A 12,433-nucleotide genomic window follows, 5' to 3' on the forward strand; every position below is an offset into this window, starting at 1 on the left:
AAGTTAATTACATTATCTAACATGAGCTAACAATGAACAATTGTTTTACAGCACTTATTAATCTTGGTTAATGTTAATTTTAACATTTACTAAAACATTTTAACATTAATGCATAATGCATTAATGCATCATGAACTACCATGAACTAACAACGGACAATTGTATATTTATAAATTAACATTAACCAAAATTAATACTGTTAATGCAGTAAAAAATATTGTTAAGCAAATTTAAGATACTGTATCTAATGCATTAACTAATGTTCAAGAATAGAACCTTATTTTAAAGTGTTTCCATAATAATAGTCGGTAAGTATACAGCAAATACTTTACAGTAAGAAGTACCATTCCGAATATAGCCAATGGTATTGTCTTTGTCATAATATTAATGGCAGTACTATATTTAGCACATTGTTTGAAACATGCAAGTCACTTCAAATTGCTTTCAACGTATATTCTGAACAGATCTGAACATTCATAATTTTTTATTTAAGTACACTGAAATAAAATACTGTTGTATAGAAATTTGGTTACACTTTACAATAAAGTTCCATTCGTTAACATTAGTTATCATGAACAAAGAATGAACAATATATTTGATTCATGTTAGTTCATAGTACAATAACTAATGTTAACTAATAGAACTTTTGATTTTAAAAATGTATTAGTGTGTTGTAACTAACATTAACCAAGATTAGCAAATGCTGTAAAAGTATTGTGATGTTAGTTCATGTTAACTAATGTTAACGAATGGAACCGTATTGTAAAGTGTTACCAGAAATTCAGATGACTAGCACTCTGGAATGCACACAAACATACTAGGAGAAAAGTGCAACGATTTGCGGAAAGTTAATTGATCATGACGACAATCTGCCTTACATCTGCCTCCGAATATGACATGAGGTTTAGAGGGCTAGATAATGGGTCGATGGATGACATGTAAATAAATGGCTCCATGATTTTTTAATTTCATAGATTTCTTATCTGTCATTTATTCCAACGCTGACGTCTTCTCACATCTGACACGACAGAACTTAATAATTCACTGGCAGAGGTCAGAGGTCAACAGGAGAAGGAAAGGAAAATAACTCCCTCCGAGGAAAGTGAGAAGAAAAAAATCTGACATCCAATTTCGACTTGATTTATCAGTGTAAAGCCAAAATTGATAGTGTGTCATTTCTGGGCTCAGAGCTGTCTGGCAACGTCCTATAAAAGCCTCCTTCAGCCCAAATCAATACAACCCTATACTGTTTCAATTTGAGAACTATTGATTTTCTGATGTCGACTCAATACAGAGGACATTCATCATCAGGCAAGCATAAAGTATGATCGAACTGAAGACTCGGCAGGCTCGATTTGGTTTTTTGGCTTTCAGTGCATGTGGCCATTGAGGAATTGCTATGCAGCATTGCATCTTCACATTTCTCGGTGCATCATCCCTGACGGATTACTTAATTTGATTTTACACAACAGAAAACATTTATTTATTTATTTATCTAATAACCAGCAGAACTGCTTGTCTGGTAATGACTAAGACTAATAGACATAATAATAATAATAATAAACATTATTGGTTATTCTGCAGAAAATAAAACAGAAAACCAATGCAGTGTTCCAAAGCTTCAAGGGAACATTTGTGTTTTAAGAAAAGTAAATGTGTAAAATACGATGTGCCACATTTTTCATACTAGGTTTCGATAATTTTTTATGTGTCTGTGTGCTTTAGCACAAAGTAAAAAGAAAAAAACAATTTGAGTGCATTCATGCTCAAAGACATACAAACAACACACTAATACAAATACAGTTTCAAGCGGATGTGCTTACACACATGCATATAGACAACTATAACTATACACACACACACACACATTTCAAAATGCAGCACGCTTCCTATTTTACAGAAGCCGCATAAATGGGAAAGTTAATGTAGCATTGAATAAGACTAAGCTGCTCAGCTGTAACACCGCCTTGAGCTCATAAACATATTGCATCATTTTTCTTCTCCAGCAGGTTACCATTAAATTTGAATTTGTTGAAAGTTTTGCAGTACCATTTACAATGTTCCCCAGCTCAATAACCTTTTGTCTCAATGCAAATGTTGTGCCTTCCAGGTGGTTTTCATAAATATTTGAATAAGTCAGAATAGTGGCAGCGACTTCCAGCCAAGCCATCATCTCAAGCTTTTTTATGATCTTTGCGCAGTGGAGAAAGCATTAGATACACTTTATTGTTCTTGTATGAAGAACTTGATGAATTTGGTACAAGGCAGCATTTGAGATGCATCAAAGCAATTTCACAGTGTAACAGTTTTTAGGGCCAAAATTGCATAACATGTTTGTACAAATAGTAAAGAGTTTTTACTTTCATGATGCTTATGGTTTTAATCATTTAAAATAAAAAATACATAGAAAATTGAGATATAAAAATAATCAAATTAACTATTAAGATTACATTTGTAATCTGCCTGCAGAACCCATAATAAATCAATATCAAACAACGAACTATAGAATGAACAACAGATAGATAGAACGAATGATAGAATGAATGATAAATAGATAGATAGACAGAACAATAGAACACACAATAGAATGAATGATAGAACAATAGATAGATAGAATGATAGATAAAACAAATGATAGATAGGACGATCAATAGATAGAAAAAACAATAGAATGATAGATAAAATGATTGATAGATAGATAGATAGATAGATAGATAGATAGATAGAATGATAGATAAAACAATAGCTAGATAGACAGACAGACAGACAGACAGATAGTTAGATAGATAGACAGATAGATAGAATGAACGATTGTTCTATCATTTGTAACACACAATAGAACAAACGATAGAACAATAGAAAGAAGGAATAATAGATAAAACAAACAATAGAATGATAGATCCAACAATAGATCCAACAATAGATAGATAGAACAATAGATAGATAGCACGATAGATAGAATGAACAATAGAACAAACAATAGAACGATAGATAGATAGATAGATAGATAGATAGATACGATAGATTGAACGATAGATAGATAGATAGATAGATAGATAGATAGATAGATAGATAGATAGATAGATAGAATGATAGAACACACAATAAAACAAACGATAGAACAATTTAAAGAACGAACAATAGATAAAACAAACAATAGAATGAGCAATAGAACGATAGATCCAACAATAGATAGACAGAACAATAGATGATAGCACGACAGATAGAACAAACGATAGAACAAACAATAGAATGATAGATAGATATAGATAGATAGATAGAATGATAGAATGAAAAACAGAACGATAGATAGATGGATAGATAGATAGATAGAATGATAGATAGAATGAACGAACAAACGACAGAACGAACAATAGAACGTTAGATACAATGATAGATAGATAGATAGATAGATAGATAGATAGATAGATAGATAGATAGATAGATAGTTCTTTGAAGTAAAACTTGTTATAAAAATAATTATAAAAATAGGAGAGTCCACATACAATCCTGGTTATGAATGTTGTACAGTTTTGTACAGTTATAGCATAGCTAATGTAAAAAAAAAAAAATAGGTCAGGCAAATGCAAATTATGGTAAAGCTTTTGGCTTCATCAGATCTGATAAAAGAAGCACAATCAATGGGATCAGCAGCTGAGCAATGTTCTCTATTTGCACTCAAGCAATGCACACTGGTGTAGGTTTCTTATTGGCTCCAGTAAACATTATGCCATAATGGACCTTTAACCATCTGCAGTGTATTTTACAAATTTAATAAGAAAACCACAGCCACTGTTTTTGCAAATCAAGCCAATTTGGAAGGAAAATCAGGATTTGTACCTACAATGTGTGTTTGTGTGTGCACATTTATGTAAGTGGGTTTTTTGGCTGTCGGCCAGTGATGGTAGAGAGATTCTTAATCCAGTCATCCAATATTCCATGGAACAGAAGGTTTGGCTTTAATTCATAAAATTTATTGGAAGTAAACCTACAGGTGAGACCCAAACAAAATGTATTTATTGCATTGAGCAATTATGACATTTTTATAAATAATATTTAGCCTGTCTTTATTGTTTTTGTATCGAAAAGAATGTTACTAGACAGACACAAGGATCTAGGATTCTATTTGTGTGTGTTTGGTGGGAAACAGAACTCAAGTCAGTATTTTTTTAAACAGGGCCCTTGAGACCACTGTAACAACTGCCAGGTGTTTCACTGTGTGACTGAGAGGCTGAACCGATGTGTATGTCTGGACCAGACACACACAAACACACACACATACACACACACACATACACACATACAGCCTGACCAGCAGTGATCTGTCTCAGAGGATTTAGTGGCCTGGTGTGGTAATCGAGTTTGCTGACCTGCAGCCTGACCCCGGTGGAGAGCAAGAAAATGACATTAAATAGGAGTCACATTCGAGCCCTTGGTGTGTGTGTGTGTGTGTTTGTGTCACAAAGGTAATAGTGTAATACTTGGCCTGAGCAGAATGTACACAGACCATCACAGAGACACAGCGGGGTTCAAAAGTCAGAATGAGAAAATGCTTTTGTTTTGCATTTTTCTAAGTAAATACGTTTTTTATTACAAATTATAATATCAGCATAACAATTTGATCAAAAATTTGAATAAAAAATAAAATAAAAATAAAAATAAAAAACATTAATTTCCGAATTTTTTAGTATTTGGTATGTTTTCCTTTTGCTTTAATGACAGCATTCTCTCAAGCTGGCCTGATGATCCATCTTGTGTGCTTCAAGAAAAGCAAGAAAATCTGAGCTATAGCATAAAGGAGTTAATATGATCAATGTCACAAATTTGCTTATTTGATTAGTGACCTAAAATAATGCAGAATCTTTCTTATTCATTTCACATCATAATGTTTCTTTAAAGCTGGAGTGTGTAATTTCTGCAGCACAAGCGTTATCAAACGGAATTACAAAAATGAATGTTGTGTTCCAACAGATTTCCGAACACACAAAAAAAAAATTGTCCTGCCCCAAACTCACGCCACTGGTTGAGCCAATGCTGATGAGTCAATCTGAGCGAGTTACTCAAACAAACAGGGCAATTTTGGAAAGTGCTACAAAGCCACAGTATTTACACTTTTTTTTTTTTTTTTTTTGGAAATCAAACTATGAATGGTTTACTTATAGTTCTCTTTACATATTAATATGGGATAGGAGAAAAAATTTCAACATTGAAAAAATTAGCTTTGATTGTCTCTTTATTTCCAGGCTTAAAGGAATAGTTCACCCAAAAATGAAAATTTGCTGATAATTTATTCACCCTCAGGCCATCCAAGATGTATCTGATTTTCTTTCTTCATCAAAACAGAATTTAAAATTTTTAGGATTTCATTTCAGTCCTCCTCCTCTAAACAATGCAAGTGAATGTATTCCATTTTTTGACGGTCCAAAATGCATATTTAGGGTGCATCAAAATAATCCACACGACTCCAGTCGACAAATAAAGTTCTTCTGAACCCAAACGATTGATTATTTTGAGAAATCAAACAATACTTATAAACTTTTTAACTACAAATGTTCGCTTCCGTACATATCAGTGACGTGGACTCATGAGAGGGATGACGTGAGCTCGTTGGTAAGGTCACGTGCAGGAGGAGTCAGGAATCGTTTGCGTTCAGAAGAACTTTATTTGTCGACTGGAGTTGTGTGGATTATTTTGATGCACCCTAAATATGCATTTTAGACCATCAAAAAATGGAGTACATTCACTAGCATTGTTTAGAGGAGGAGGCCTGAAATGAAAACTTAAAAGTCTTAAATTCTGTTTTGATGAAGAAAGAAACTCAGATACATCTTGGATGGCCTGAGGGTTAGTAAATTCAGCAAATTTTCATTTTTGGGTGAACTGTTCCTTTAAATGACATTTTGAAACCCAGATTTTCAATGTCTACTCAGATTTTGAGCCCCAATGTACATGGTATAACAAACACATGCACAAAGAAAGACACTCATTAACATATACACACATTCACAAAGCTGTACCTCTGTGCTACTGTGCCCCAGGCTCCGTGTTTATTGGTGAGGATGTTAAGGATCTTCTGTTTAAGCTGATTGGCTGTCACATGATCACGGTGCTTGGCAGCACTAATCAGGTGATCACACATCATCTCCTCCTCTTTCCTGTCTGCTGCGTACTGTGTACAGTTGGACTGACAGAAATATGGATGAAAGAAAGAGATGGAGAGGGAGTCAACGATGTGGAAAAAATCTATTGCAAATGTCAAATTAATCTGTATATTGAAAGACAGAATGATGCTACTGCATGAATCAACACTGATGATTCAAAGCCCCATTACCAACAACTTGAAGCTGAACAACAGAATTTAATCTTTCGTTATTGCCAAACGAAGGTCAGTGGAACTTGCTTGTGCAGCTTTCATACAATGCCTCCATAAAATGGAACCATGTTAAGTTACAGAGACTGTTACAGTTGTCTGTCCAAGTATACACGACACAGTGCGTAAACGAATATTTGAAGGAAGGACATCATCTGACAGAGTGACATAGATGTTTTCCGGTTAACCTTTTGCATCATATTAGCAAAGAAATAAAAAGTCAGACTGGTACCTTTTTTTGTTGGACTTAAGCGTTTATATGACATTTTAAAAAGACTAATTATTGTTTTGAACCTACTGAAATTGAACTTTTAAACGTACTGACTTTGTTCACAGAAAGAAGCTAAAGACCATCGTGTGAAAAGTCCAGACTCCTCATGAGACTGTGAGGCCTCTCAGACTAAAGGTGATGTGAAGCAACCCGTCTGACTTTATCTTCCACACTACAATAAGATTGTCTTCCCACTTGGACCCCAGGGGGGATCTCTTGCTAATATTCAAAATCTAATTTGCGAACACAAGCCGGTGGGGTGCAGTGGAATATGGGGGGTGGGGGGTGGGGGGTAATTGAATTTCCTTCTTTATATTTGAATTCTGTCAGATATTATACCTCAACATATTCTTCAAAGGGCCGATAACTCAATCTTCCAGTGTCATCTTGCCTTACCACATGCCACGCTGACAAATATCAAACGTTATTTATCACTTCAAGGGGCGATATGAGGGTTGGAAGTGACACCAGCTTAATTGTAAAAATATCTTATCTGCTTACGGAATCTTTAATCTGCAGACAGAGGTAATAAAGTAGAGGAGGAACGTGAAGCATGTGAGCCATCCTTCTCTGATGGATGGGATGGATGGATGGAGTGGCACCAAGATGCCTTGCATTTGCTGGTGACATCCCTATCTAGTGCCTGCTGGTTTTTATCTAGTAGGTCAAGGATCTTCAAGAGCAGTATATAAAACAGACTCAGACAGGCTGCACATTCCAGATAAGAAACTCGTCACTCCATCGCAACATGTACTGGTGTGTGTTTGTGTGAAAAAGTGTGTGTATACCACAAACTGATGTCATATATGTGGCCCCCATAGTTCCACTCATTCAAACATGATGAAACATTTCACAGTAAGTCCTGCTACACCTTGATTTACATTTAAATCGCCACTGAATCATTGTCAAAATAATACTGATAGGTTGTTTCTGCACAGCATTTATCTTTACATTTAATGTTGCTGTGTATAATTAATTTATATTGCATTATAAAGTGGCCCTAAAAAAGTATGTAGATGCTTAAGTCACACATAATATACAGTACAATATACAAATATATGCAAATATAGAAAATATTTAACAGTGTAATTTTTTTTAAAGAAAGATAGTACAAGTGCACTTTTCAAGCAAAATGTTTAGCATAAATAGATTTGTTAGGTATTAAAATGAAACAATAGCTGCATTGTTCAGAATTACTGTAAGTATTTAGACACTTTTGGGTTGTCAAACTTAGTGTAACATATCCATAGTTAAAGGCATAGTTCACCCAAAAATTTAAATTCTCTCATCGTTTACTCACCCTCATGCCATCCCAAGATGTGTATGACTTTCTTCTGCTGAACACAAACAAAGATTTTTAGAAAAATATCTCTGTCCATACAATACAATTAAATGGTGACCAGAACTATAAAGGTCCTAAAATCACATAAAGACAGCATAAAAGTAATCAATACGGCTCCAGTGGTTTAATCCATGTCTTCAGAAGCGATATGTTAGGTGTGGGTAAGAAACATATCAATATTTAAGTCCTTTTTACTATAAATCTCCACTTTCACTTTTTTCTTCTTTTGTTTTTGGAAATTCACATTCTTTGTGCATATCTCCACCTACTGGGCAGGGAGGAGAATTTATGTTAAAAAGGACTTAAACATTTATCTGTTTCTCAGCCACACCTATCATATCCCTTCTGAAGATATGGCTTTAACCACTGGAGACGTGTGGATTACTTTTATACTGACTTTATGTGCTTTTTAGACCTTCAAAGTTCTGGCCACCATTCACTTGCATTGTATGGACCTATAGTGCTGAAATGGTTAGTGTTCAGAAGAAGAAATAAAACCATACACATCTGGGATGGCATTAGATTAAGTAATGATGAGAGAATTTTCATTTTTGGGTGAACTATCCATTTAAGGTGAAAAACTACACATGGACCTTATGAACAGTTGGTTAAAAGTAATTGCAAAAATGGCAAAGAAAAGTGTAGTTCTAGGGGGCCTGGGTAGCTCAGTAGTAAAGATGCTGGCTACCAACCCTTAAGTTCACTAGTTCACTAGTTTGAATCCCAGGGCATGCTGAGTGACTCCAGCCAGGTCTCCTAAGCAACCAAATTGGCCTGGTTGCTAGGGAGGGTAGAGTCACATGGGGTAACCTCCTCGTGGTTGCTTTAATGTGGTTCGTTCTCAGTGGGGCACTTGGTGAGTTGAGCATGTCCAAATACTTTTTGGGGGCACTGTATGAATTGGTAATCTTTCTGTAACCTTCATTACAAAAAGTAATAAATAAATAAATAAAAGAAAGAAAAATAATAATAAATAAAAATAAACAAAATAAACAAAAATTACATTAAAATGTAAGAAATAAAAAAAAAAAGTAAAATAAAAATTGAAAGAAAGTTAATTTTATAAACTAGTTGTTAAATACAAACAACATAACTTGGTGTATAGAACTGATCCCCAAATCTATAAGCTACTTTGCACTCACAAGTTGTATTTTGTACAAACTTTTTCATTCATTTTGCAAAGGAGTTTAAAAAACACAAGTGTATGAGCTACATTGTATAAAAATGTAGCAGGACTGTAGCCGAAACATTGTAATCTTTTCGTAATAACACAAATCCACTAATGCGTATGTAAAGACCCATTCTTAGCTTTAGATTGAGAAAAGCTAATAGTTTAAAGAATGGACATAAACACCATCTCTTAAGACTCTCTAAGTTCCTTAATTTGCAGAGCATTATTTAGTTTAGAATTTTTAAATTTCTCTGTACTGAGTTAATATTTGTGGATTAATCCCCATTTGGAGAAATGAGCAGAGGATTATGGGCCACCCCCTCTGTTGGGTTTACTAGAGATTTTCTCACAGTTTCCTCTGTGTCCCATGTGCTATATCAGATAAAATTAAATAAAAAGAAGAAAAAAAAAGTTTCTGTTTAGATTTTTTGGGATTCATTTAGGTTCAGAGTGGGACTAGAGTTGTGATCTGGGATTCATAATTATCTGTCTTGTGTTTCAGTATATCTTGCTACTTGATCCAGTTTGGTAGTTCATTTACTGAGTTGTATTGCAGTAAAATATCAGAATCCCAAATTTTCCCTTGGGGATATATAAAGTGAAAACATGTGGAAAAAAAAGGTCACTGATTTTTGAAAACCATCTACCTCAAACTCTGCATGCTTGTGGGCATCTTCGGCTCGTTGTCTGTTGAGGATAAATTCTGCTTCATTGGCCACTCGAACAATGTGATCCTTCATGGCATGACAAAGAAGTCTAAAAAAATAAAAAATAAATAAAAAAAAAGATAATAACTACTTTTATCTCTTTCAACTGGGATAAAAATGTAATGGCATTCTGGTTCACATCAGTCTCCAGACACACAAAGACCAACAGACATTTCACAATTCGCTCTTTGAAAGCCTTATTGAAAACTAAATCATTTATCTTTTATGGTATCTACGCTATTTTGTGTTAATTGCCATTTTTCACAAGATTAATTCAGCTTTGTTTTAATTAACCAGAGCCTTTGAGTTCCGGTAGAGTGTGATATTGAGCATAATGTCCCCTTGCCGCCCCAGAGAGGGGCAACAATTCAAAACGGCATTCAAATGTGCTTGCTTGTACTAACGAGCAATAAATAACATTCGGAGCACAGAGTGAAAAAAAAAAAGAAAAAGAAAAACAGTAAACAGCCTCTTTTCATGCCTTACATTCAGAAATGAATCTAGGGCATGTCTTTACTCTTTTAAATTTAGCATAGATGTTGAAACACAGTACTGCATTTGCAATGTATAAAATGCAGAAAACGTTAAAAAGCCACCGAAAAATATTTATAGCTTAATGAATATTTATAGTTTTCCTATAAAATGGTTGTGGGTTTGATGACTTATATGGGTGTGCGAGAAAACCAAAACAGAGTATCCCAAACTATAAGACAGGGCCCTACATACATCCTAAATGGTGACGTTCATCAATCTTCATAAATCACAGATGCCTACTTAAAACCTACCACTCTACAGTAACAACCAAGTGTAAACTTAATAAACTGCAATGGACTTTTGAATAAACACTCAAGGCTAAAAGTTCCTGCCTTCACATGCAAAATATCACCCAACCACCAGTCATGGGAAAGTTTTTACATAGTACTTTAATACCTGCTTGTAGAGCCGAGAAGGGCGGGGCCGGGCTGGAATGACGCACGCCCGGTCCCCAATCAGCCTGATGGGGCGCACGAGGGATAAATGTGGCCGGGGACGACAGTTCGAGAGAGAGAGAATTACAGGCAGCTGCCCTATGTGTGGTTATGTTTGTGTGTTCTTGGTTAAGTTGTTCATTAAATTATTATTTAAGTTGTCAAGCCGGTTCTCGCCTCCTCCTTTCCCTCTAACCCCCCTTACACTGCTATTTAGGCTTGTTATTAGAGCATTACAGACGTTGGGATCATTGAGCCAAACAAAACATTAGTCTCATTAAACTGTTTAAATAAACTATTCAGTGATTTAGTAGCCACTCATGAGGGACTGGGAACAAAGGCCACTCACAAAAACAGCTAGAGAGACAAACATGCAGGTAGAGAAACATAAAGACAAACAGAGATACAGGCAGACTGGTAGATACACAAGCAGACAGACAGAGAGACAGGTAGATGGACCAACAAACAGACAGGTAGTGTGCAAGACAGGCAGAAAGACAAGTAGATAGACAGACAAGTAGAGAGAAAGAAAGGCAGATGGGTATGGAGACAGACAGACCAATAGGTAGATAGATAGACAGACAAACAGAGAGAGAGAGAGAGAGAGAGAGAGGTAGATAGACAGACAGACAGGTAGACAGACATGTAGAAAGACAGAAAAACAGACCAGTAGAGAGACAGACAGGTAGAGATGAAGAGAGACAGACAGATAGAAAGAGAGATAGACAAGGGGGCCTGGGTAGCAGAGTGGTAAAAACGTTGGCAACCACCCCTGAAGTTTATTAGTTCGCTAGTTCGAATCCCAGGGTGTGCTGAGTGTCTCCTAAGCAACCAAATTGGCCCGGTTGCTAGGGAGGGTAGAGTCACATGGGTAACCTCCTCGTGGTCACTATAATGTGGTTCGTTCTCGGTGGGGCGTGTGGTGAGTTGAGTGTGGATGCCGCGGTGGATGGCGTGAAGTCTCCACACACGCTATTTCTCCATGGCAACATGCTCAACAAGCCACGTGATAAGATGCACAGGTTGACGGTCTCAGATGCGGAGGCAGACAGACAGACAGGTAGAGATAAAGCCAGACAGACAGGTAGTGAGATGGACAGACAGACAGGTGGAGAGATATACAGACAGGCATGCAGGACAGGTGCCCTGCCATAAATGTGCAACTGGGTGAATGACTGATGTGCCAGCACCCTGGACAGCAACCATCTCTGCTGACTCAGACTCTGAATGTGTGTGTGTGTGTGTACAGATGGGTCAGCGGATCCTAAAAGAAAAGTTTTTGCATTGTTAGAATTAAAATATACATATGGAAGGTTTTGACAGATTTAGTTCACTTTTGAGGACACTTATGTGCCTAAATTATAACTAGTTATGTACACATCTAAATAGAGTTTTGTTTTTATACAAAGTTTGTTATGACTAGAGACTACCCCAAAACAAAAAGGTTTTGCATTTAAAAAAAAAAAAAAACGATTTTCTGTGTTTATGAATTGATTTTCCATTTAAGCATGTCCCTGAACGGGGTCTGGGTAGCTCAGCGAGTACTGATGCTGACTACCACCCCTGGAGTTGTGAGTTCGAATCCAGGGTGTGCTGAGTGACTC

The 12,433-nt window shown here is 35.9% G+C and overlaps 1 protein-coding gene across 1 annotated transcript in view; it reads right to left on the minus strand.

Moving 5' to 3' along the window:
- The window catches only part of LOC127422243 (neurobeachin-like), a 382,851-nt gene that overhangs the window by 145,948 nt on the left and 224,470 nt on the right, over positions 1 to 12,433 (minus strand). The window contains exons 35-36 of the mRNA XM_051665603.1: positions 9,802 to 9,910; positions 6,018 to 6,184 (exon numbers count right to left, since the gene is read on the minus strand). Coding sequence (XP_051521563.1) covers positions 6,018 to 6,184; positions 9,802 to 9,910 — 276 coding nt within the window. The remainder of the gene's footprint in view (positions 1 to 6,017; positions 6,185 to 9,801; positions 9,911 to 12,433) is intronic.

This window comes from Myxocyprinus asiaticus, chromosome 31, assembly GCF_019703515.2.
Source record: "Myxocyprinus asiaticus isolate MX2 ecotype Aquarium Trade chromosome 31, UBuf_Myxa_2, whole genome shotgun sequence".
NCBI classification, from domain to species: Eukaryota; Metazoa; Chordata; class Actinopteri; order Cypriniformes; family Catostomidae; genus Myxocyprinus; species Myxocyprinus asiaticus.